General features: G+C 52.4%; 1 protein-coding gene across 1 annotated transcript; it reads left to right on the forward strand.

Annotated features, from left to right (window-relative positions):
* The first annotated feature begins 5,132 nt into the window (after positions 1 to 5,132).
* On the forward strand, positions 5,133 to 25,208 carry HCN4 (hyperpolarization activated cyclic nucleotide gated potassium channel 4). Its single transcript, XM_011375493.2, has 8 exons — positions 5,133 to 5,431; positions 8,437 to 8,860; positions 17,100 to 17,261; positions 19,325 to 19,541; positions 22,686 to 22,834; positions 22,941 to 23,181; positions 23,494 to 23,658; positions 23,752 to 25,208. Exons 1-8 carry the CDS (start codon positions 5,133 to 5,135, stop codon positions 25,206 to 25,208), a joined length of 3,114 nt encoding a protein of 1,037 aa, XP_011373795.2.
* The last annotated feature ends 92 nt before the right edge of the window (positions 25,209 to 25,300 follow it).

Here is a 25,300-nt window from a genome sequence, read left to right on the forward strand (position 1 = left end):
GGGTACAAGGAAGGCTCCCCAGGAGAAGTGATGCCTCCTCTGAACCAAGGGGGCTGGGGTAAGCAGAGCAGGGAGGAGAGTTCTAGGCAGAGGACAGAGTGGAAGAAAGCCCAGAACCCAAAGAAAGCATGGTGCATTGGGGCACTGAAAGCTGCTGCGTATGTTTGCAGCAGAGTGTACAAGGGGAGGAATGGTGAGAATCAAGGCAGGAAAAGGAGGCTGAGTCCAGATTAGGAAGGGCCTTTGACAGTGAGGAACTTGGATTTTAGCATGGCAACATCCCCCACCCTGGACCCTGAGGTATGTGGAGTCCTAGGAGGGCCCGGAGCCAAGTTAGGAAGCTGCGGGGCAGGCCAGGGGCAAGTTGATGAGACTCATTGGATCCCATGTGACTGAGTGTTGGTAGGTGAGGGAGATACAGGGTTGAGGATAACTCTCAGGTTGAATGGCTGGTGGTACTGTGTGCTGGGAACACAAGAGTCTCTTGGGAAAGCTGTTAAGTTATAGCTGGAGATGCCTAGAATGAAGTTCCTATCCAGGTATAGATGTGTAGTTAGCAAGTGGACACCTGGGGTGGGCTCAAGAGAGAGAGAGAGGTCTGGTTTGAAAGCCAGCAGAATAATGAAGCCATCAGAGTTGGTGAGGTCACCCGGGGAGAGTGTAAGAAGAAGAAGAGGCAAGGGCCCAAAAGAACAAAAACATTTAAAGGTCACGCGGCGGAAGGAGAGGCAGAGAGAATGGAGAAGATCCAGCAGGTGGGGTGTCTTGGCAGAATGGCGCAGTGTCAGGTGATGCTGAGGGTCCACAAGGAAGTGGACTGGAAAGTGCCCACTGGATTTTGGATCAGGGTGTGCATTGTAATGTTGCTGAGGGATTGAGAGGAATATTGGGGATGGAAAGGAAGTGAGTGTGTGAGGACAGTGACACGTCTTTCAGGAAGCTTGATTCTGAGGAGATGAGATATGACAGTATGGAGTTGGGGAGTGATTTTATTTTTTTTTAAGTGTAGAGAGCTAAAAGAGAAAGATGATGGAAAAGGACCAGAAGAGAGGGAGATTAAAGATATAGATGAAATGGGAGATAACCTATAGATTAAGGTCTCTGGGGAGGAAAAGGGGAATGGTATTAAGAGGTGGAAGAGTCCCTTGTGACTGGAGGAGAAGGAGATGAGGGAGAGGCAAGTAAGCTAGGATTCTGATAGCAGGAGGAGGGACGGGGCATCCTGGTGGCTTGTCTTGCCTCTGTGAAGTAGAAGACTGTGTTATCTGCTGAGAGTAAGGGAGAAATGTGGTTTTAGAGCTTTGAGAGAGGATGTGATTTGGAATAAGCGCCTTGGAGAATGGGAGGGAAAGCTTACTAGAGTCTCTTGGAAGGGCAGGCTGGTGGAGGTGAAGGCCCTGCTGATGATGGAAACCTTGATGAGGAAATTGAGGCAGTTGACTGTTTAGTAGGCCTGATCCATGGTCGTGGGATTTCCTGCACAGCCCCCATGTAAACATGTAAGGTGCTGATGGTGGCCCTGATCCAGGATTGTGATCTTGTGAAGTGGGTGGCAGAAGGATTCAGCAAGAGAGGTAGATGTAGTGGACTGTTGATTTCTGGTGTGGTCGGGAGGGTTCTAATGGGAGAATCAGAGGGCTCGGCCAACTGGAGATTCGTGGGAAACAAAAGAAAAGACTTAGCACGATTGGATAAGGAACCTGGAAGGAAAGGAGATGAGGGCAAGAGAGAGCATTGCTCATCTGATATTAGAGATGGAGCAACTGGAGATGACAACAAGGTCTGGGGGTGCTGTTGGGATGGATGACTGAAGTGGAGTCATTAGAATCAGGGATTCAAACCGCTGGGAAACTGGGTGTTGTTTGGTTGATGATATGGAGTAAAAATCACCCAGGATGATGACAGGATTTGGAGTGGAACAAAAAGTTGTGAACCAGGTGCAAGCATTACCAGGGTCCCCGAGGGGGGCAGATGGATTGCTGGAAGGATGGCCAGCAAACGTCAGGACGGTCAAAGGATCTTGTCGACATTGCTACCACAGGCTAGAAGTGGCATAAGTATGGAGGGAGGAGGATGCTGACCCCACCCCGACCTTGAGGTCTGTGGGGTTTGGGAAAGTGTTGTCATTAGGACACAACTAAGATTCACTTAAGGGAAAAGCGGAGTGAAGAAGTTGAGGATAAAGGCCATGGCAGAGAGTGCAGGAGAGAGATTTGGGAGGAATAGGAAGAGTACAAGGAGGCACAGAGTTTGGAAGGGAGAAAATACTGTTAGACAGATTTATATTTCTGTAGAGTGGTTAGAGTCGGTGTCGAATCAGTCTGTTTGGGTTTGCATTCTTGATATGCCATATATAGAGAATTTCTCAACTTCTTGTGCCTTAGTCTCCCTATCTGTAAAGGGGAACTAAAGTATCTACCTCATAGGGTTTCTATGAGAATTAAATGAGATAATCCACATAAGGGACACAGATTAGTGCCTGACAAATAGTAAGTGCCCGACAAGAGTTGTCACTATCCTCCTCCATTCTCATCATCTTCATGATCACCTCGGGCAGTTCCCTGTGCTGGGCCTGGAAAACCAAGGTATAGATCAGAAATGGAGGGAAATCTCCCAGCTCCCATTTCTTTTTCTGACATAAAGGCTTCTGAATTCTTAGGTTCTATGGCTTGTTGGGGGCTGGAAGGAGAGTTAGGTGGTACCTGATGATAGTGGCAGGACGTGACGATTACTAACATAGATACAGCACGGTTAAGCAAATTTTGTGGAGGAGGTAGTAGTTGAGCTGGGCCTTGGATGAGGGAAGCAATCTCAAAAGATGGGAGCACAAGAGGCAGAAATGGTTCTCAGGAGGAACCAGGCTGTGGATGGAGAAGGGGCCAGTTGGCTTCTGTGAAGGAAGCAGGAGGGAGAAGAGGGAAGGGGGCCAGGGGATGCCAGACCAAGGAGCTCAAACTTTCTTCTGTAGTTTTTGGGGGTCCACAAAAAAAAGGTTCGAGCAAAATGAGATATCATCATAATGTTGTTTGGAAATGTAACCCAGAGAGCATGTGAGTTGGAGGAAAGAGTGGAGGCTAGAGACCAGGTAGGCAGTAGGCGCAAGAGTCTGAGTGAGGAGTGGTGAGGAACAGAACAGTCAGGGACAGGTCCAGGAGACATCATAGAAGACACCAGACAAAACATGGTCACAGCTTGGGGGGCCTGCAGGGGTGAGTGGGAAGAAAGAGAAAGCAGCCGAGGATGGGTTTGAGGTTTTGAGCCCAGGTGATTAAAATGCTCTGCCATTCAGCTTTGAGGAGGAAAAGGCTGAGTTCAGCCCTGGACTTGGGTATAGGAGCCAGCAGGCCCTCCAGGTGGCAGGTGGGAATGCAGGTCTGGTGCTAGGAGTGGTGTCTGAATGGGAGCATCTGCAGAGAGGGAGGGAGAAAAATGATGGGGCTCTGGGTGTGTCACTCACCTGGGACCCTGGCCTGCAGTCAGCACTACAGGGACACAGGTGTGTCTGGGACAAGCCCCTGAGCCCACAGCAATCGAGATCCAAAGCCAGGACCCAGGCTGGGTGGAGGCTCAATTGGTGAGAGTTTGGAGAGGCCCAGAAGAGGTCTCGCTTCAGATAAATCTTGAAGGATGGAAAAGATTTTAATGCACAAAAAAGACATTATCTTTATTCCAGCTGACAGAATTCTCAGTGGACAGCATTTGTGTCAAAATGGGTGTGCAAGAAAGTATGCATGTGTGAAAATGGACATGCGTATGAGGGCAAAAATTAACAGGAGTGCATAGACAGGAATGTGTAAACAAAATTGTATTCGTGGGTGTTTTTGTGCATGTGTATATATGTACTTGTGTGCAGATGTGTAGATGTGTGTGTGTATGCATGCGCCTGCATATGTGTGAGCATATGCGGTCGAAGGCAAGCATGGGCGTATGTGGACAAGAGGAGGCTGAAGGAGGTGACCCCTATTCTGAGACCTCCACTTCTGCCCCATTTTATCACCCTTCACATCCAGGGAAGCCTCCAGGGAGGGAGAGGACCCTTGGTCTTGTGCTCAAGTTCTGACTTCAAAGTCAGAAGTCCTTATCTTTTCTTTGCTCAGCTGCCTTGAGTCCATAACCTTCCTCTGAGATCAAACCATGAAGTGTTCCAGGTGTCAGTGTAAAGGATATTGGGCTTTTTGCCATCCCCTATTTCTTCTTACGAATGGGACCTTCACCTTTAAAGCTGGCCTATAGAATACATCCTCCTGCTGAGAGGCCACCTGCTTCCCTGGATGGACCTATTGGTCCAGGTAGGAAGTAGGGTTCACAATTGAGAGAGGATGGGCCTGGGGGCCTGGGGCTGAACCTGGTGCAGGGCCTTCAGAGCCCATTTGGTGTCTTGCTGGCCAGGACTTCCTCTTGCCTTAGAGAACACTGTAATTGGAGAGACCAAGGCCTCTAATTCAGACATATGCCAACTCCAGCATGTCCAGATGTGGCTGTCCAATGCTTCCCTGCCAGGGCCCAACACTCACCACCATAGATGCATATCTTGGACTGTGGGATTTATTCATGTATTATCCTAGGGGCAGTGGAGTGCTAGAGATGCACGGGCATCCAGCTTGAGGCTTTGGAAATGTTACTGTTCTCTCCTTAATTTTCCCTTCTACAGGATGGGTGCAACTGTGCCTGATGGCAGATTGTTTTAATACTTGAAAGATGTGTCACTTTCCCCACCCTGAAAGTTCCTCAGAAGGCTCTGGCATCATGAAGAAGGGTCTCCTTGAAACCTTTGCAACCCTCCTTTCTCCTCTCTTGTCTTTGGGGCAGGGGCTGTACCTTTTGTGGTAGGTCACCTCCCCAGAATGATGCAGAGGTGCTAGAAAGGCTTGTCCACTTCCCCAAATCCTACTGAGGTGCCTGAAATCCTAAGAGGTCAGGCTCTGGAGTCCCACAGACCTCTCTCAATCTTGGGTCTGCTCCTCACTGGCTGTGTCTTGGGAAGATAGATACTTCCCTCTGAACTTCAGTGTTGTCATCTGTAAAATACAGACAATAGCAGCCACCTTAGTGCTGGTATGAGGGTTCAATAAAGTAATGCATAGAGAGTGCAAAGTAAGCACTCCATACATGTGAAATGTTTGGGGGTCTTTATGGATAAAGGCTTTCCAGTCACCGAGGCGTCCCCAGTGAAAATCCTCAGGGACATTAAGGCATCACTTGAGATGCTCTGGTCACTAGGATTGGAGGAGAAGAGCGGCCAGGGAGCTGAGGATGCAGAGGGTGCCAGTGGGGAGGCTGTGGCCAACTTCCCCTGGCTAGACCAGCGTAGTGGGGTTGGCAGGCGTGCCAGGGGAGCTGTCCTTGGTGCTGAACGTCATTTTCTTGCTCTGGCTGGGCTGGGCTCTGCTCTCAGAAATGCGTGTAACCATCTGGCGAAGAGTAAGGAAGGGTAGTCTACGAGGCCAAGGGCAGCTCCCAGAGCCCAACTTCTCTCACTTACTCCTGGAGCACTTTCTCATCTCACCCTTATGAGTCACCAGGAACCCACCTTTTTAGATGCCTGGGATGATTTCTTACATCATTTCCCAACTTGTCTTCTATGCCTTGTCCTCTGACTGGACCATTAGTTCCTGGGGTCAGGGTATCTGTCTGCCGAGGTGAATGGGTTCTGTCATCTGATCCTTCAGGGAATATTGTTATCCTTGACTTTCTCTGCTGGCTCTAGTGGGACCATTATGAGTTCCCTTCCACCCCCACCTCCAGCAGATGCTTTGCTTTGGTTCTTCCTTGGAAGATTAAATCTTCCTCTTCTTTTCTATGAATTTGTTGACTTTTGAATTACTTATTTACTCATTTAATAACATAGCTAGGCATGGGTCAGAGCATTTTGCAAGTATCAATTCACTTAATTCTTATGATTCTGCTAGCTAGGTACTGTTATTATCCTCATTGATCAGATGAGGGAACTGAGGCATGGAGAGATTAAATGACTTGCTAGTAAATGGTGGAACCAGAAATCAAACCAAGGTTGGCTGGCTCCAAGAGCCTATGTGTCTTTCTTCCCACCACATTATACAGCCTTTTGAGTAGCTCTGCAATGCTCCAGCATAGTGGTTTCTGGGGAAGAGTGCTCCAGTATTCCGACCCCACCCCAGATTAGACACCAGAAATATCCCTTAGCATCTGGAAACTCACGATTGAAACAATTAGTCAGAATGCGAGGAAATGGGTGTTTTTGCCTCATGTAATTTGGTTTTATGAAGACCACTAAATGCAAACATTCTCCTGTTAATTACTGTCTTAAATTTGGTCTGTAATTGAGAGAACTAGAGTTGGGAGAGTGTAGAAACCCGCTGGAGTGGCAGGCCTGCCCGAGTCAGCATTCACAGCTGCTCGTGCCTGCTCTGTTAATTTTAGAAACTCCTCCAGCCTGGGTGTATTATTAGCTTTATGTACAGAGGACCACAGGGCCCTCAGTGGCCTCTCTCTGCCACAGGTTTTTTTTTTTTTTTTGCTTTGTTTTTCCTATGAGATTAAATGAAAAAGAATGATTGCCATGTGTATATAAGGGTGTTTGCACACTATATTTGTGAATGAGGATACCTGTGTGTGGTATCCAATGAGTGTCTGAAACTGTCTTTGAATGATGTGTATGACGCTGGGTAGAGAGTGTACACAGCTCAAGAGCACCCCTTAGAAGCTGAAACCATTCTCCTGGGGTCCCCGAGGCATTAGGTTGTGCTGTGTTCTGGGTGCTGGGTTTGAAGGCTGGGTGGTTTCTCAGATCTTAGGTTGGTTTCTCCCAAATAGCATTAGAGGGATTGTGTCTGGAAAGCTGTGGTGAGTTGTGGAGCAGGGAAGGAGCTAAATTTGACCTCTTGGCATCAACCTTAGAATGAAAAGCCTTAGCCTAGTGAGTCTCTAACTTGAGGTCCTGTCTTGAGGCCCCGAAGGGCTTGGCTTTCAAAGGAGCTTCTAGAAGTGGCCTTTCTAGAAGCCACCTTTCCCCAAGCTGTGTGATGTGGGGCAGCTGTTTTGCCCACCTTCAGTGAAGCAGACTCTGCCCTCTCTTTGACTCATAGCACCATTTTTGACTCTGGCAAAGAAAATGATTTGCTATGAAGTAATATTTTTTCAAACCTGGAACTCCTCAGGCAGGGGCACTGGGTTTTATGGTGGGCTCCTCTGAAGACTTGGGGAAACCTGGTCTTTTTGTTTCTCACTCCCTTCCTCCTGGCTTCCCTGAAGTAGGAAATTAAAGATGGCTGAAAGGTTACATCTTTGGGGAAAAGACATGCTTATTTCTGCCCTTATTTCTTTGTTAATTAATAAAGATTAATACCTTTACCTGTCATTGTGTAACTGTCTAAATTGATAACAGAGAGAAATAGCTTTGTGGTTCAAGTTTTTGGTCTTGCAGCCAGCCCTGCGGTGGCTGGCACTTGGGCTGGGTCCCAGGAATGATTGGTCATACCTCCTAGATGTGGGGCCTGTGCCTGCCTGTGCTGTCTGCACACTCTAGAGGGGCCCCTGCCAGGCCAGGTAGGAGACCTGAGAGTTAGCTTTTACATCCTCACATTGCTTAACCTCTCAGAGGCTTCATCCTGAGGGTCCCTCTCTTACCTCCCTGAGGAAGCACTTGCAGTTGCTTTGAGGGCTTAGGGGAAATGATGCTAGAAGCCCCAGCTGGTCTCACTCCATTGCATTGAGTGGTACCTCACTGGTACTTGAATTCGCCCCATTAACACTTCCTGCCTTTGAAGATGTCACTGTCCCTCCCCAATCCCATATTAGAATGCAAACCTCTGGAGGAGACAGATCACCAGACGTTTTCTGACTATAGGGGATAGGCTAAAGGGTACTCCCATAAAGTGTTGAGGCTCCACCTCTCATTGTAGTAAGAAACTGAGGCCCCGAATGGGGAGGGCCCCAGCCTGATGTCACACAGCATCAGTGACAAAGCTGGGGCTGGAGCCTGGGCCTCTTGCCTGCTGTGTATATGGACCCCCCCTGCTCTCCAGTCACAGCCTGTGGCATGTCTGCTGCCAGCCTGTCTCAGGCCACAGCTGCCTTATGGGAAAGGTGGAACAGCCTGGCCTGAACCTGGGGTGGTGCAGGGTAAACTGCTTCTGCTGCTAAAACATCCTCTCACTTCTCCCTAGATATCATTGTTTGCTTTGCTTTTCAACCTGACTCTCACTGGGGCATAGAGATGGGGATAGGAGGCTTGTCATTAGGGGCAGGCAGAGGGTACCCTTAGTGAAGGAAGAGCCTCTTTCTATGCCATAGTTTACATTTTGGTTGCTGTGGGCCTACCTCCTACCGTGTCGCAGAACATCCCTCAGTGTCCCAAGACTTCTCTCTCCCACACTTGCTCTCCCTTGGCGCTTCTCTCTCAGTCTGTGACTTGTTTTCTCTCTCTTTCTGACTACTGACCCCTGTATATCTTGACAGATTCTACTGGGACCTGACCATGCTGCTGCTGATGGTGGGGAACCTGATTATCATCCCTGTGGGCATCACCTTCTTCAAGGATGAGAATACCACACCCTGGATCGTCTTCAATGTGGTATCAGACACCTTCTTCCTCATCGACTTGGTTCTCAACTTTCGCACAGGGATTGTGGTAGAGGACAATACAGAAATCATCCTGGACCCACAGCGGATTAAGATGAAGTACCTCAAAAGCTGGTTCGTGGTGGATTTCATCTCCTCCATCCCTGTGGACTACATTTTCCTCATTGTGGAGACACGCATCGACTCGGAGGTCTACAAGACAGCTCGGGCCCTGCGCATCGTCCGCTTCACCAAGATCCTCAGCCTCCTGCGCCTCCTGCGACTCTCCCGCCTCATTCGATATATTCACCAGTGGGAAGAAGTGAGTGCTCAGACCCAAACCTCTTGGAGGAAGGGTGTCTTCCTCCAGGGAAAAGAAGGGCCAGGAGGTAATCTCAGATAGTTGGATGTGGGCTGTTGGATTTTAACAGGCACACCTGCTCCAAGAGGACAAAATTAGTAATTTCTTGAATATCGTGTGCTAGATACTGTGCAAATCACTTTACAGGCAGGATCCCTACTAAGTCTCTAAAGCTCATAGAGGTTACCATATAGGTACCATTTTTTTACATGAGGAAACCGAGAGACAAAAAAATTGAGGGATTTATTAAGATCACAGAATCAACGATTGGTGAACCTGGACTCCAGAGCCTGCAATGGTAACCGCTATACTATGTTGTAGGGGTTGCAAACTCAGAAGCCTGTAGGGACCAGACAGGGAACGTGAATGGTAAAAGGCCAGTTGGAAGGCAATAAGGGTGTGGTAGACTGAGGAAAATGAGAATACATCTGTCTGGATCGGGTCATCCCTACTCAGTTCTAGCCACTTGTTGCCAAGTGAGAATCGGCACAGGGTTGCTAGATCTACAGATTTATCACGAGAAGCAGAAATCTGGATTATTGTGCAGATTTTGTTGGCAACTGTCCTTGACTGGGTTCTTCTGGAGAAGACCCTGAGATGAGGATTTACATGAAAGTGACTTTTTAGGGGGAGGTGTTTTCAGGAAAATCTGGTAAGGGATTGAGGAAGAGGGACAGGGACAGGGAAAGGCAGGAAGCTGATTAAGGGTGGACACCTAGCAAAGTCCCATAGAGGGTGACTTGGGCCCCTTTCCATGAGAGCTCTAGGGACAGTGTACACCACGCTTCAAAGGTGCCCATTGAAGGCAAAGGAATTAGAATTTTGATATTCTCTTACTTGCCAGCCACTGGTTCAGGGGCCATCCACCCTGGGTGCTAGCAGAAAAAGTGGTTTCCAGTAGCCCGGGGCAGGCTTCTGACACAGAGCTGCAGGTGCTGGCTCTAGGACGGGAAAGCGCCAGGGAGCCTGGAGTTGTATGTGTACAAACTGTAAAAGGATCCTAGGGGCTCTGGGTGGAGCACAGGCTACAGAAACTAATTAACAATTGTATAAAAAAAAAAAAAAACAGGGTAAGCCAATATCTTCCTGAACAAACCTTTCTCATCCATGGGCTGAATGTAGTCATCTGGGGGTGAAGAGAGGATGACTACTAGCTGGGGTTTAAAAGTAGCAGGCAACCTTGTCAAGGGCTTCAGTCTGTGTCTGCTGCCCACCCAAGTTATACTTCTTGATAGTAAAGGCAGGCAGGCAGGCCAGCCTGGAGGTACTGGGGTTGAGGGGAGAAGTACTTTGTGACATGGCCCTCTATGGGGTCCAGAGTTGGCTGTGGTCTGGGGAAGCTTCTGCAGACATGCCTTTCCTGGTGCAGCTCATTGCTGCACTGATGCTCTCCTGGTCTCCAGGACCTCTGCCTGACTGAATGGAAGTTCCCAGCTCAGGATACGAAGTCGCCAACCCACCCCCAGCAGCAGCCTGGCTGGCAGCACCCATGCTGGTGGTTGAGGCACTGGAAGATTGAGGTTAGAAGCATCATGAGCACCTGTGCCACAGAAAGTGCCTGTGCCGGCTTGGCAGAATCACTCCATAACAGAGATTCTCTTTCACTTAGAAAATGTGCATTATTTCTGCTGACAGAGGAGAGGCAATGACTTTCCCAAGGTCACTCAGCAAACATCTGGCAGAGCTGGAGTAGAACCCACTTAGTACTTTTGGCTCCCAGCAGTGTGGCAGACCCTGCCTGACATAGTGCAATGCTTGAAGGCTTTGGAGCTAGAATGACACATGTGAAATTTGAGTTAAAATCCTGGCTCCACACTGACTAGCTGTGTGACCTTGGTGCCACCTTGCTTCTCTGAGCCTCAGTCTCTTATCTGCAAAGCAGTACCTTCCTCATTGGATTGTCATGAAGATTAAACCTTCCTCATTGGATTGTCATGAAGATTAAACAAGATGATGTTTATAAAACCCTTTATGTAAAGCCTGAGGCAGAGAACCATTTAATAGAGGCCCTCCCCATACAGCTGTCTTAGTAACCCCCTATTCTTCTACAGGGCATTTCCTTTTTTCAGATACATTTTACCCATTGTTTCATTGGTTCCTCACTCCTAGCCGGCAAAGCAAACAAGGCAGGTGAGGAAATGGGATCAGAGGGTCGGCTGCCCCACTGGTAGGGTTTTTGACCTAGGCCTCCGGACTCCTGATTCCATGCACTTCCCACCTTCTCAGGTGTCCAGAAAGGAGGATGACTTTGATTCTGTTATCATTCCCTCAGTTAGGGACAGCTTCCAGCTGGGGTTGGGCTGGCTGAAGGATGGAGGATTTTTCCCAGAATGCCCTGACAGGCTTGTCTCTTGGCTTCTGTCCCAAGGGGAAATGCAGGACCATATTGGCTTGCTCAGTCCCCGAGAAACCCCAACCATCTGTTTGCCTTGGACCCAGAGTTAGACTGTAATCAAAAGCAAAGAAGTGGCCACCCTTTCCTTCTCTAATATCAGTTCATGTCTCCAGTCCCAGCCCCTAGGCCCCTTAGCCCAGGCCCTATGGGCTGTGATATTTGGAGGAGTGGGTAGAGCTGTCAGTGGCAGGACAGGGTGGGATTTGTGATAGGATCCCCACACCATATATTCTGGGAATGCAGGCAGGCATCCTATCCCCACTGGTCCCTAGGCCTGGCTGCCCTCTGGGTGATCCAGAACCGGTCAGGCAGGCTCTGGCCCTGGACTTTCCCTGGGGTAGACAGAGGGCCCAGGAGACCTCAGGTTAGGGCTCTAAACTGGGCATCAGTACCCAATCTCATGGACAGGAAGGGAGATCCCAGGAGGCCAGATGGATGACTCCCCCGCTCACACACACCCTTATCTTGCCTACCAGCTGGGGAGGAAATTGCTTTGAGTGGTTTATGCCGGGCATACCGCCCAGCCAAGGGCTTCCATTGGACCCCTGGAATTGGATTGGGGTTTCCTAGCTAGCCGCAGGAACCCTGTCTCTAATCTTAATGGCCTGCCGCAGCCCCGGGGCTTCTTCTAGCCTGAACTTGGCTGAAGGCAGCAGCATGGAGACCCTTCAAGGCCCCGGGTCTGCATGAGGCCTGGGGAGAGAGGTTTTTAGTACAGAAAAACCTGCCCTATCTCCTCCTCCAACTCCCTATGTTAATCTCTTTCTTTCTTTGGAACTCAGTCTCCCTTGCTGTCACACATGCTCTAGAGTTCTCAGAGGTTGGGGCTTGGTCTCCACTCCAGCCTTTCTTGGTGGGGGATCACATTAGCTGATTCTGAGGACATTGTCATGGCCCTGGGTGGGGTCTGGGGAGTCAGCCTCCCATTAAGAGGGAAAAGCTTGCCCAAGGCCCCCTGGTGAAGCTGCAGAGATGCTAGACACCTGACCCCCAGACTTCAGCTGCCTCCCTTAGCCCAGCGCAGTCCCTCCATCAGAAAGTTCCCAAGCATTGGTGGCAGGTCTTGCGAGTTAGGGTAGGTAGAGGGTCTCGACAGGTATAGGCCGCCATCTCAGAAGACGCCAGCCTCTGGCTCCATCCTGGGCGATCTAGGTCAGCATCCTCCCTCCCAGCCAAGCCTCTTTCCTCCCTCTGAGGTGCGAGCTTGTTATAGGCATAGAGGCTATTGTTAGAAACACTGGTCTCCCCCCTTCGGATGTTCCCCTGAAGGGCCAGCACCCCAGCGACCCATCCCAGAAGCCTCTTCGTTTCCTGGGCAGCTTGGATTGGCAGGAGGAGGGCTGGAGGCAGGAGGCCAGGCCAGGGTGGCCGTACCGCCTCTGGTGAGCCTCCTCCCCCTGTGGGCCTCAATTTCTCCATCTCTCTCAGACTCAAGCATTTGAGACGACACAGAGGGGTGGGCCTGGGGGGTAGAGGCTAGCCCTTTCTATGAGCCCCAGGAAGGGACGCAGCACGACCCTCAGTTCAGCCACCTCCAGGCTGTGCCCAGGATACACGTGCAGCAGCCACTCTCTCAGACTTGGGATCTCTCTCCTCCAAGCGGCCGCTTGTTCCTGAGACACAGGGAAAAGTTTTTTCTTCCCTGAGGAGAAGAACAAGTCCCCCGGAGGGAACAAACCCAGGACCGAGATGAGGGCTTGATGGAAACTCCAGTTTCTGGTCTCTCCCTGGGACTGAGAAATCGACTCTGTTTTGAGGGCTGGGAAAGAAAGGGAAGGAAAAGAACCAACACTGAATATCTACCGTATGCCAGCTGCGGACATCATTCCCCTGACCCCCAAGACAGCCCCAGGAACGGGCAGTTATTGACCCATTACACAGATGAAACTAAAGCTCAGAGCAGAGATTCCCTCTGTGCTTGCACTGTGGTCGAGAAGGGCATGGGAATAGAGTCTCCCTTGAGTGCCATGCGGGGCATAGCAGGCTGTCCAGACCGCTCACTCAGCAAGCCTTGTGGGGGCCTGAAAATGAAGGTACTCAACCCCCACAGTCAGAACCAACATCATAGAGGGGGGTTGTAATGAGGTATAAAGAGCAAGACAAATATTTGTACAGTGCAGCTGTCTTGCAGGTGGCCTGTGGCCCCAGTCCACAACCAGGACACACAAGTGTTTAGCAACCTCTCCCAGCAACGTCCAGCCTTGCTCTCAGCAACCTCACCATCTGGGGTACCCTCCTAGCCTGAATGGATGCTCCCCCCGCCCAGCTCTTCACAGGAAGCTCAAGCTTTGCCATGTTGGAGTCTTTGGTTTTGTAGTGTTTGGGAGCCATCTGCAGTACCCGCTATTCACCACCCAGAAACCCTCCATCCCACCCCTCCCACCAGCCTGCCACCTCCGTGGGGCACTTCCAGCGCCTGCATCCTTCTTCATCCTGATACCAGGCACTACCACCAGCATGCTGTCTATAGGGTACTTGAGTCTGTGCCCGCCTGCGAAAAAAGGCACCTTCTTTCTTCCTGCAAAGGCAAAGGTAGGTCCCTTTGCGGGCTATACCTGCCCAGAGTGGAGCCTTTTTCAAATGTCACTGTCTACACTCATGATGGCCCTGATCACCATCATCCCCATCACTGTCGTCACCTGTACTTTCATCATTAAACACTTCTCAGTTCCTGAGACCCCGCCACATGCTGTACCATATTTGTTGCTGAGATCACAATAAAGGCAAGATTAGGTAAGGACTCGATCTTGGAAGAAAATTAGTTACGAAGAAGAGAAAAGCAGGTAATACACAGAGAAAAGAAGACATTGCATAAAAATGTGCCAACCTTGATACTCTGTCTTCAAGGCCCGGAGTGGTTCATGGAAAGAAGCAGTTACTGTGGGCTGTGGCCATCTGAGACACTTTCTAAAAGTGGTCTGAGGCTTCTAATTCTGCTGTAGTGTCCAGCTGAGGCTGTTATAACAAAATAGAACAGACTGGGGGCCTTAAACAACGAACATTTATTTCTCACAGTTCTGGAGGCTGGAAGGATGAGCTCAGAGTGCCAGTAGGATCGGGTTCTGGTGAGAGCCCACTTCCTGGTTTGTAGATCATCTCTGTGGTATCTCTTCCTAAACGGGCACTAATCCCATTCGTGGGGCTCCACCCTCATGACCTAATCACCTCCCAAAGGCCTCATGTCCTAATACTATCATTTTGGGGATTAGGGCTTCATAATATGAATTTTTGGGAAGACATAAACATTTAGTCTGTAGCAGCTGGGAAATGAAGAAAGTTAATAATGATGACCCTACCCATGTATGTGTCCATGGCCCAGAGCACTTTCTTAACCAGTTTGATTTCTCCGGCAACCTCGAGAAATGAGGGGCAGATGTCTAGCTCGTCTTAGTTGTGGGGAGACTGACATGTGGTGGGAAGGCAAGTGCTGGCCATCTCAGACTGGGTGGTCCCATGCCACTCACCCTCCTCATCTCCTCAGAGTGGAGATAGTTGGTGGCATCCTAGTCAATTAATTGGAAGGCTAATGACTTGCCCAAGGTCATAGAGCTGTTGTGTTCACCCAAGTGCTAAAGAGGCAGAAGTGGGATCTTCCCTGAGAGCCAGAACTGGGTGCCGGGACTCAGGAGCTGCTGTGGGATTGAGAGGAGGGGCTGGGGGAGCTTCCCAGGTCAGGATCCAGGCCCTGAGGCATGGCCAGCAGCAGAGGGATGGCCAGAGGCACCAGCATCATGCTGGGGTATGCTCCGTGTCCCAAACACAGGCCCCAGTCCCAAACTGGTCTCTAGTGACCACCAGTCCTTACACTGAGATGTGTCAGCTTAGCCTGGAGCTGGCCCACTGACAGCCCAGGGGCTGGTCCTGTGCCCCAGTGGGGCTACACTGCAGGGTTCACAGCTCTGTCTACAGCATCACATGGTGTATGAGGCTGATGGAGGCCAGATGCCGGGGAGTCCCACCTGGCCCTGGGTTCAACTTGCTGTGTGAATCCGGCCACATCACTTGGCCACTTTGGGTTTAGTTTTATCTGCAAAATGAAACTACCGAAAACCACTCTTCTGAAAACCACCCTTCCCTCAGTGAGCCAATCTGATAATTTGTAGGCAGCCCTGGTTCAGATCTTCCTCTTCCACTGCCACCATGATTGTGAGCAAGTCCCTTCACTTCTCTGAACCTTGGTGTAAAATGGATTAACAATATCTTCAGCAAAGGGTTGTTGTGAGTTTAAGTGAGCTGATAACTGTGGGACCATGTGCCCACCCTCAGGTGTGATGTTATTGTCTCTTTGTTGCCGGGCCATGGGGGAGTGATAGGATGCTAGAATATCCGGAGTCCTGATACCAAGGGGGACAACAGGGAGTCGTGACCCTGGGGGTGATGGACAAGTTGTATTCATCTTTGGTTTTTCAAAACCTAGACCCAGGCTGAGCCCACATTTAAGAAGGGGACACTGAGGTCACTAGTATCAGAATATCCTGCCACCAGCTAGGGGGTGCAGCTAGAAGACCACTGGACAGGAGCTTGACATATCTAGGGTTTGCTTCTTTGGACCTCAGTTTCCCTATCTGAAACAGGCTTAAACTTAGGTCTTAAACTTATAGGCATTGACAAGTCTGTAATTTTGGCCCAAAACCCATCTCCAGGAAGATTGCTCTGCCTAGGAATAGTAGGGAGAGACTAGGAGGACTAGGGGTGGGAGCACCCATGAAGTCCCTCAGGCCAGAGGCAAGGCCAGAACTTCCAGAGACCTCCCTCGAGGCTTCCTTCCATCTCTCTGTCTCCTCACTGCCCTATCACCATGGTGATCCCTGCTGAAACTGGACCAAGAAGCAGCATTGGGAAGAGGGAGGTGGGGTGTGGATGCTGGGATGTGCTGACCCTTGGCCCTGCCCAGCCATACCTCAGCCTCTCATTTGGAGTCACAGGGGTAGAGATGGACAAGTAGCAGTGGACTGGTGTTGAGGGTGCCATATTTTATTAACCCATATAGGAAAGTGTTACTACTAATACCTGTTAACTAATCATAAATATTAATTATTAATAACAACTTATCAATTAATAATTGTTTACAATTTATTGAATACATCTGACCCCGTACTGAGCACTTTATAATTTAATTCTTTTGACAACCACTCAGGTAAGAACTTTTATTGCCATTTTCCAGATGAGGAAACATGATCAGAGAGGTTCAGAGACTTTCTCAAGGTCAGACAGCTCGGAGTTGGGTAGGAAGTGGGCCTGGGATCAAGGTCTATATGAACTTGGAGGCTGTGTGTCCAGGCTGCTTCTTTGCAGTTTCATGGCTACTGTAGGCAGAACCCACTGGGTGGAGTGGGCTCTCTTGAAAGTCTACTGACCAATTTAGGGAAACATCATGTGCCTGACATGTCTACAGATTGTGGTCTCTACGGAGCCTCGGGCTGGCCGGTTCTTCTCCCCGTTGTCCTCACAGCCTAGGCGAGCTGATGAAGTGGTTTCTCTGCCCACTTCAGGGCTGTGTGGGTCTCCAGGTGCTCTCCCCATGTCCAGCCTGGATGGCTAGACTTCCCATGGTAGTCCCTCCACATCTGCACAGATCCCAGGAGACTCCCCTCTGGGACCCTGCAGCCTGCATTCTGCTTCTTCTAGGTCCTGACCTGACGCCTTCTCTCCTAGCCACAGCCTGGACTGCATTGAACGAGGCACTCTGCCAAGAATGTGCAGAGCAGTGCCATAAGCAGCTGCAGGGTCTGGCTGGGAGGTGCAACCCTCCCCCCTCCTTGGTCACCCAGCTACCTGGGCCTATTTCTTCACTTCTGCTCACAGATCTTCCACATGACCTATGACCTGGCCAGCGCCGTAGTGCGCATCGTGAATCTCATCGGTATGATGCTCCTGCTCTGCCACTGGGACGGCTGCCTGCAGTTCCTGGTCCCCATGCTGCAGGACTTCCCTGACGACTGCTGGGTGTCCATCAACAACATGGTGGTGAGCGCCTAGCCGGGCCCTTCCTGTGGCAGGGGAAGTGGAGGCCCATGAGGCACAGAGGGGCAGAGCAGGTCCACAACTTGGAATTCCTGAGTCCCAGCATGTAGGAAAGACCCCAAGGGTACATGACCTTACTCAGTACAGGTCTGTCACAGAGCTTGTGTGCTTTCTTTACAGCCTCACTGCAGTTGGGAGCCTGGGTATTTGGCTCTGATCTCACCCAGGGAGACTAAGACTTGGGCTCCTTGGATTTTCTCAGGTGTTTCAGAGCTGGGCTGGTACCTCCTACCCTCCTGCCTCTGCTCCCCAGAGGCAGACCCACCCTTAAAAGTTGAGCCCAAGGAAAGAGAACCTTGTGAGGTGCACTGTCGGTAGTAGGCATAGACTTCCAGGTCACACACAGTGGCCACTTTCTGCTCTACCAGCAGAACTAAGCTGTCCCCTTACTCTGTCACCCCCATCCCTGCCCAACATACGCACACTTCCTAGTCATAGGTGGGGTCCTGAGTGGGGAAGGTAGACCAGATGGAGCCTGATCCCCTCCAACCGTGTGGATGGGTGAGAGAAGTTGGAATTGTGTCTGAAGAAGCCATAGGACAGAGTCCCCAGCCCCCCATGGACAGGGCAGATGCTAGGTGGGATGGAGAACCCCCTCTCTCTGTGTCTGGCAAACTCCAGCCTCCTTCATTCTCTCAGTCAGTTTGGTTTGATCTGTAGGCAAATTCTCAAGGCCCCAGGACCCCAGGGAAGGATAAACAGGCTTTGAAAGAAGTGAAAGAGACCCTGAGGCATCTTTCAGCATCAAACAGGCCTTTACAAAACAGCCTTTTGATGAGCTAAATGTAAATGAATGGGCCATATGGAATGAATCCCCAGAGGCTCAGCAAGGCCTGAAGTCCTGATGGAGGCAGCTGTTCCCCCAATGCCCAGGCCCCCTCAACCCCTGGAGGTCAGCCCCACAGACCTCCCACTCTGATTGGGACTGAGAGCACCAGACTAGCTTAGCTCTGTCCAGGATGGTCTGGGTGACCTTGAACATGGCACGCAGCTCCTGTGCCTTCCTCCAGGTGCTGAGAACAGACCTGTGACTCTGGAAATGCTTGAGGCTCTGAGCAGGGATTCTGTGGGTCATGCACTAGGGTGGGTTCCACATTGTTAACACATCCACCGTGTGAGAGGGGTGTTTGGGAGGTGGCTGACACTGGAGTTCATCTGGTGGCCCCCTCATCTGGGACAGTTTTCTCTATGTGAAGGTGACAGGCCCACACCTACCCTAAATTCAGAAGATGGCCCTTTGAGCCCAATGTTCTCACACTGAGACTTCCTTGAGACACAAACTAGCTTTGAAGGCAAAAATAGCCAGGAGCCTCACTTCCTTTCTCTCTCTTTCTTCCTGCCCCCAAGCATTGTGTGTTCCAGATAGTCTACCTTTTGTGGAGGGCAACTAGTGGCAGTGGCCCTGGACAGATGCAGGCAGGGTTCATGCAGAGAAGCCAATCAGCTCAGCAGCACTTTAACTTTTGTTCACCCAAAAATGAGGACAGTGTTTTTGGCTCAGTGTGAGAGCTTATCCCCCCAGGGGAAGCATATCTGGTTTTATAATTGAGGTCAGTGGGGAAATGGGCTTCACTTGGCAGCAGTTTGGGGCAAGGGGGTTGGAGCTATTTTAGCAAGCGGAGGATGGCAGGGTGGCTCAGCCTGGAGCCTTTGATGCTTAGGAGGCCCAGGCTGCCCTGTGGGGGCTGAGAGGTCAGGTGGGGGCCAGGCTGGCTCCCATCCCTTTGCTGGGGCTTCTGGTCTGATCTCTCTGCAAGGGAAAGGCCTGATATGGGATTCACTCGGTCACCACAGATTGCCAGTATGGGCCTCCCTGCCCTTCGCCCGAGGCTTTTAGCCACCAGCAAGGTGGGAGCCCTGGGCTCAGCCGCTGGGAAAGAGTTAGACTGGGGTATGGGAGGCAGTGGGGACTTTTCTAGGTGCGGTGAGAAGGTCTGCCCTCTCACCGGTGTGAGCTTTCACTACCACCCTACCCTGTGTCTGTCCACATGTGCGCCTGTCCACAGAACAACTCCTGGGGAAAGCAGTATTCCTACGCCCTGTTCAAGGCCATGAGCCACATGCTGTGCATCGGGTATGGACGGCAGGCGCCTGTGGGCATGTCCGACGTCTGGCTCACCATGCTCAGCATGATCGTGGGCGCCACCTGCTACGCCATGTTCATCGGCCACGCCACCGCCCTCATCCAGTCCCTGGACTCCTCCCGGCGCCAGTACCAGGAGAAAGAAAGCTGTGATCACCTTGGGCTCTCTCAGGAGGACCTGCCAGTTGGGTGTGCTGAATCCATATCTCAGCCCACTGAATTGAAGTTCACCGAGGCCCTCCACGTGGCTAAAGCCAGTAGGTCCTTTGGGGTCCTCGTCTTGCTTGGCATCTCAGGGCACATAACAGTTATCCCGCTCTTCTTGGCTTTACGCTTGCTTTCCGGGACTGCACGCTCGGCTTACCTCCTCCTTTCAGCCCATTCTTCTTGCTCTCCTTGGCTGCTTGTCTTCTCGGTCATCATACAGCTCTAACTGTTCTGGTTTGTGCCTGGCCCTCTGCTCCTCTGTCTCGCCTGTCTTCCCAGGTGCTACTGGTTTACCACCCCACCCCATGCTCCATGTCCATCGTTATGCAGTGGGGCCCAAATGATATAATCAGCCCTCACCTCTTTCCACAGCCTCAGACTGTCTATTTGATGCCTCCTTAGACACCTCAACCTCATCATGTCCAAAATGAGAACAATGTCCCTCACGCTCTCTACTCCAAACTCTTGCCTATCCTGTTAGTGGTTAGATGCAGTAACACAGTCACCCAGGCCAGAAAGCGGGAGCCATTCTTGACATCTCTTGGTCATTAATGCCTCCCTCCCTTCCCATCATCCCAACTGGCCTCCACTTGAGTCACTGCAGTGGCTTCCTCACCAGAGGGCTATACTGGAGTCAGGCTGGCTGGGTTCTAAGCCAGCAACAAGCTCCCCATTGAGCATGGGCACGTCACATCACGTCTTTGTGTCCTATTTGCCCATCTGTAAAATGGAGACAGTACAAGGGGTTACATCATAGAGTTTGTGAGGAGTGACCTTTATGACTATGTTAGCACGGAGTCTCTGCCACCTTCCACTCCATTCTCCTCCAGACAGCAGATAGCACTGGCATTTTAAAAATATAAATCTGATCATATCACTCTGCTAAAAGCTCTATAGAGCCTTTATGTTACTCCTAGATGTAGATTATCTCCTACGTGTGTTTTCTCAGCCTGGCATGTAAGGACCCTGCCCTTCTCCTGCTCAGAGCATGCCACGGGCCCCATAGCCCTCTTCCAGCCTTGCCAGACCTCCCTGCGTGTTCCTTCCTGCCTCAGGGCCTTGGCACAGACTCGAGCCTGGAACTCTCCTCTCTTCACCTGACCCATTCTCCACAGCTCAGCCGAAACGTCACCACCCTGATGAAGCCTCCCATGACCCAGTCAGCCCCCACCCATCACATGACTCCATGGCACCCTCTAATTCTTCATCACACTTTGTGCTCCCATCATTATTTCATTATTCGTATGTAGGTGATTTTTTAATATCCATCTTCCTTATCCAGGCCATGGCTCCTCGAGGGCAGGGCCAGGTCTGTCCTTCCTGCATTGAATTCCCAGTGTCCGGCACATAGTAGGGCTCAGGATGTATTGATTAACTAACTGACCGACTGCATCAGGTGCAGACCCAGGACAGGTTGTGAAGGTTGCTTTGGGGAGGCAGAGGAAGGAGAAAGTGGAAGAGAGTTCTAGGGCAGTCATCATGATGAGCGTGAGCGTGAACAACTGTGTGGGGGTGGGTGGTAAATAAATCAGCCTGATTAGAACAAAGCATTCTGGGGTAGGAGTGAGAGGCAAGGGAAGGGAAAGAGAGAGGGTTCAGGTTACAAGGGCCAGGGCTTCATCTAGGGCCAGGTGAGGAATCAGTGGAGACCAGCATCAGGGACCAGTGTGTGATTAGGGTCAGAATTCTACACTGGACCAGGGCCAGAGCCCAGTATATGACCAGGATTAGGGGCTCAATGTGTGACCAGAATGGATACTTAGTCTGGGATCACGATCAGGGACAGTTTAGAAAAATCACCAGCGTTTATTGTTGGGCAGAATCAAGCTGCTTGTGGCTTTCTATTTGAATTGTCTTTATTTTATCCTTGAGCTAATAGCTCTCCAATATATTATTCACCCATAAATCTCTCTTAAACATATTATCTCCCCTTTGTCCTTACTACCATCTCTCACCTGAACCTCTTCAACAGCCTTCTAACTCCAGGCCTCGCCTCCCACCCCTATTGGTTCTCCATGCATGGTGAAGTCTCTTAAATACAGCTCTCACTGTTCTGGCTGCCCCTGTCCCCATAGCCAGCCAGGAAGTTGCTATCCCCTGTGGCTGGGCACAACCTTGAGCAGACAGAGGCCAGACTGGCTGGAAGAATAAGAGCATGCATGCCACGGGCCCCACATTGCCCATTGGCATCTCTACAGCAGCGCTGTGCCTCTGCCTCTTTGGAGCCCTGATAGAGAACAGGCTCCCTATTCTGATTGTCCCTGGGGTAAGGGACTCCCCTTGCATCCCAGTGTGGGAAGAATCTGTTCTTGCCCAGTCAGTGCCCCCTGGTCCCTAGCCGTGTTCCAGAGGACTCCCACTCTCCACCCACACCCCAAGGCCAGCTGGAGCAGCGCCCACCCCTCAGCCACAGGGAGGACAGGAGCATTTCTTATTTGCTTGAGCCCTGGGCACTTAGGTTCACCCATCTCTTGTCCCAGACCTCTGTTTAAGGTCCCTGCTCTACTTGGCCCCTCCCCGGGGCTGGAGCTGCTCTTCCACAAAGTGACTCAGTCTGAGCTGGGGCCACAATTGGATGCATAGCACATGATGGCTCAGACATCCTGGCTTCAGCCTCAGGCCCTTATAACCCATTGCAGCCCATCCTGCCACCTCTGCCAGTTTGTCACCACTAGTAGGAAAGAGTCCCTGAGTCAGTGGGGCCTCCCCGGTCCGCAGCGACGCGGAGGAGACTGGTGATCAGCGGGAAGCTCACTGACCTCCTGGTCAGTTGGCCTCTTGTAACCGGGCTTTGGACAGTCCCTGTTGTCCCTGGCCAGCTCCACAGTATTGAACACAGTGAAGACGGCACACTCTGATGGAGCCCCTCCTACACCCCAGCCACTGGCAGTCAGGGCCATTGTTTGGGGCACAGTGTGACCGCACGTACACCGAGGGCCTCAAACTCAAGGAGCCAACTAGGCCCCAGGATCGGTGCCAGCTCTGGTCAGCAGCAGGGCTGTGGCCAGGTGGTGCCAGCCCGGCCAGTGGGGCTGGTGGTCCAGGAGGTGACAGCCTCTCCTTCTCTCCCGGGACCCAGTACAAGCAGGTGGAGCAGTACATGTCCTTCCACAAGCTCCCGCCAGACACCCGGCAGCGCATCCACGACTACTACGAGCACCGCTACCAGGGCAAGATGTTTGATGAGGAGAGCATCCTGGGCGAGCTGAGCGAGCCCCTGCGGGAGGTGAGCTTGGTGGGTGGCCGGGTGGAAAGGCAGCTAGGCCTTTCTGCCTGGTTCCTCCCCTCACCCTCCTATCCCTCTTCCCCAATCCACCCTTTCTGGGGAGCAGGAGATCATCAACTTTAACTGCCGGAAGCTGGTGGCCTCCATGCCTCTGTTTGCCAACGCGGACCCCAACTTCGTGACGTCCATGCTGACCAAGCTGCGCTTTGAGGTCTTCCAGCCGGGCGACTACATCATCCGCGAAGGCACCATTGGGAAGAAGATGTACTTCATCCAGCACGGCGTGGTCAGCGTGCTCACCAAGGGCAACAAGGAGACCAAGCTGGCAGACGGCTCCTACTTTGGAGGTGAGGTGGCCAGGGGGCCCTGGCAGGACAGGGGAGTGGGCTGGAGAGACACTGAAGGTGACATTTCAGGCCCTTCGCAGCCACTGCCTGAAGGCGGGCACCTGCGAGCCCAGTATGAGGGTATGTCCCAGAGGTGGAGGAAAGAGCCTGCCACCTATTTAGTGTTGGGGAGGTGGCATCCAGAGTGTGCACGGCCTGGGCTGGGGATCTTGTGAGTATATCTGTTAAGCTTCTGTACCAGACAGTGGGGACTCAAGGTCAGGGTGGGTGGACACCCCTTGGAGGCCATGCTGACTCCTGCTGTCCTGGCAGAGATCTGCCTGCTGACGCGGGGCCGGCGCACAGCCAGTGTGAGGGCCGACACCTACTGCCGTCTGTACTCGCTGAGCGTGGACAACTTCAACGAGGTGCTGGAGGAGTACCCCATGATGCGGCGGGCCTTCGAGACCGTGGCGCTGGACCGCCTGGACCGCATCGGTGAGCGGCTGGTGAGAGGGTGGAAGGAGGCCGGCCGGCCGCCCCCTCTCCTCCCGCCTAGGCCTGAGTCCCTGCTTTCCTTCTATGGTTCAGGCAAGAAGAACTCCATCCTCCTCCACAAAGTCCAACATGATCTCAACTCGGGCGTCTTCAATTACCAGGAGAACGAGATCATCCAGCAGATTGTGCAGCATGACCGTGAGATGGCCCACTGTGCGCACCGTGTCCAGGCTGCCGCCTCTGCCACGCCGACACCCACACCGGTCATCTGGACCCCGCTGATACAGGCGCCGCTGCAGGCTGCTGCCGCCACCACCTCCGTGGCCATAGCCCTCACCCACCACCCACGCCTGCCCGCTGCCATCTTCCGCCCTCCCCCAGGCCCTGGGCTGGGCAGCCTCGGGGCGGGGCAGACGCCCAGGCACCTGAAGCGCCTGCAATCCCTGATCCCTTCTGCACTGGGCTCTGCCTCACCCGCCAGCAGCCCATCCCAGGTGGACACGCCATCTTCCTCCTCCTTCCACATCCAACAGCTGGCTGGATTCTCCGCCCCTGCAGGACTGAGCCCTCTTCTGCCTTCATCCAGCTCTTCCCCACCGCCCAGGGTCTGCGGCTCCTCTCCAGCTCCTACGCCATCCTCCAGCACGGCTGCCACCACCACAGCTGGGTTTGGCCACTTCCACAAGGCCCTGGGAGGCTCCCTGTCCTCCTCCGACTCTCCCCTGCTCACCCCATTGCAGCCAGGTGCCCGCTCCCCACAGGCCAACCAGCCACCTCCCCCGCTGCCGGGGGCCCGGGGAGGCCTGGGACTCCTGGAGCACTTCCTGCCGCCTCCACCCTCATCCAGGTCCCCATCGTCTAGCCCGGGGCAGCTGGGCCAGCCTCCCGGGGAGGTGTCCCCGGGTCTGGCTGCTGGCCTGTCAAGTACGCCAGAGACACCCCCACGGCAGCCTGAGCGGCCGTCCGTGGCAGGGGCCTCTGGGGGCGCTTCTCCTATAGCCTTTACCCCCCGAGGAGGTCTCAGTCCTCCTGGCCACAGCCCAGGCCCCCCAAGAACTTTCCCAAGTGCCCCACCCCGGGCCTCTGGCTCCCATGGTTCCTTGCTCCTGCCACCTATATCCAGCCCTCCGCCACCCCAGGTTCCACAACGCCGGGGTACGCCACCCCTCACCCCAGGCCGTCTCACCCAGGACCTCAAGCTCATCTCAGCCTCTCAGCCGGCCCTACCCCAGGATGGGGCGCAGACTCTCCACAGAGCCTCCCCACACTCCTCTGGGGAGTCCGTGGCTGCCTTCCAGCTGTTCCCCAGAGCCAGTGGGGGCAGCGGGGGCAGCGGTGGCCTCGGTCCGCCTGGGAGGCCCTATGGTGCCATCCCTGGCCAGCACGTCACTCTGCCTCGGAAGACATCCTCAGGTTCTTTGCCACCCCCTCTTTCTTTGTTTGGGGCAAGAGCCGCCTCCTCTGGGGGCCCCCCTCTGACTGCTGTTCCCCAGAGGGAACCTGGGGCCAGGTCTGAGCCAGTGCGCTCTAAACTGCCGTCCAATCTATGAGCGGGGGCCCTCCCTCCCTCTTCTCTCTTCTTTTTCCTCCTTTCTTCCTTCAGGTTTAACTGTGATTAGGAGATATACCAATATCAATAATA

This window comes from Pteropus vampyrus, unplaced genomic scaffold, assembly GCF_000151845.1.
Source record: "Pteropus vampyrus isolate Shadow unplaced genomic scaffold, Pvam_2.0 Scaffold10, whole genome shotgun sequence".
Classification (NCBI taxonomy): domain Eukaryota; kingdom Metazoa; phylum Chordata; class Mammalia; order Chiroptera; family Pteropodidae; genus Pteropus; species Pteropus vampyrus.

Excerpts from the sequence above, each read along its gene's own strand:
- HCN4 (XM_011375493.2), top strand. The coding sequence starts at position 5,133 with ATGGATAAAGGCTTTCCAGTCACCGAGGCGTCCCCAGTGAAAATCCTC. Across the intron at positions 22,835-22,940 it reads TGAGCGAGCCCCTGCGGGAG|GAGATCATCAACTTTAACTG; the intron begins GTGAGCTTGGTG and ends TCTGGGGAGCAG. Across the intron at positions 23,659-23,751 it reads GGACCGCCTGGACCGCATCG|GCAAGAAGAACTCCATCCTC; the intron begins GTGAGCGGCTGG and ends TCTATGGTTCAG.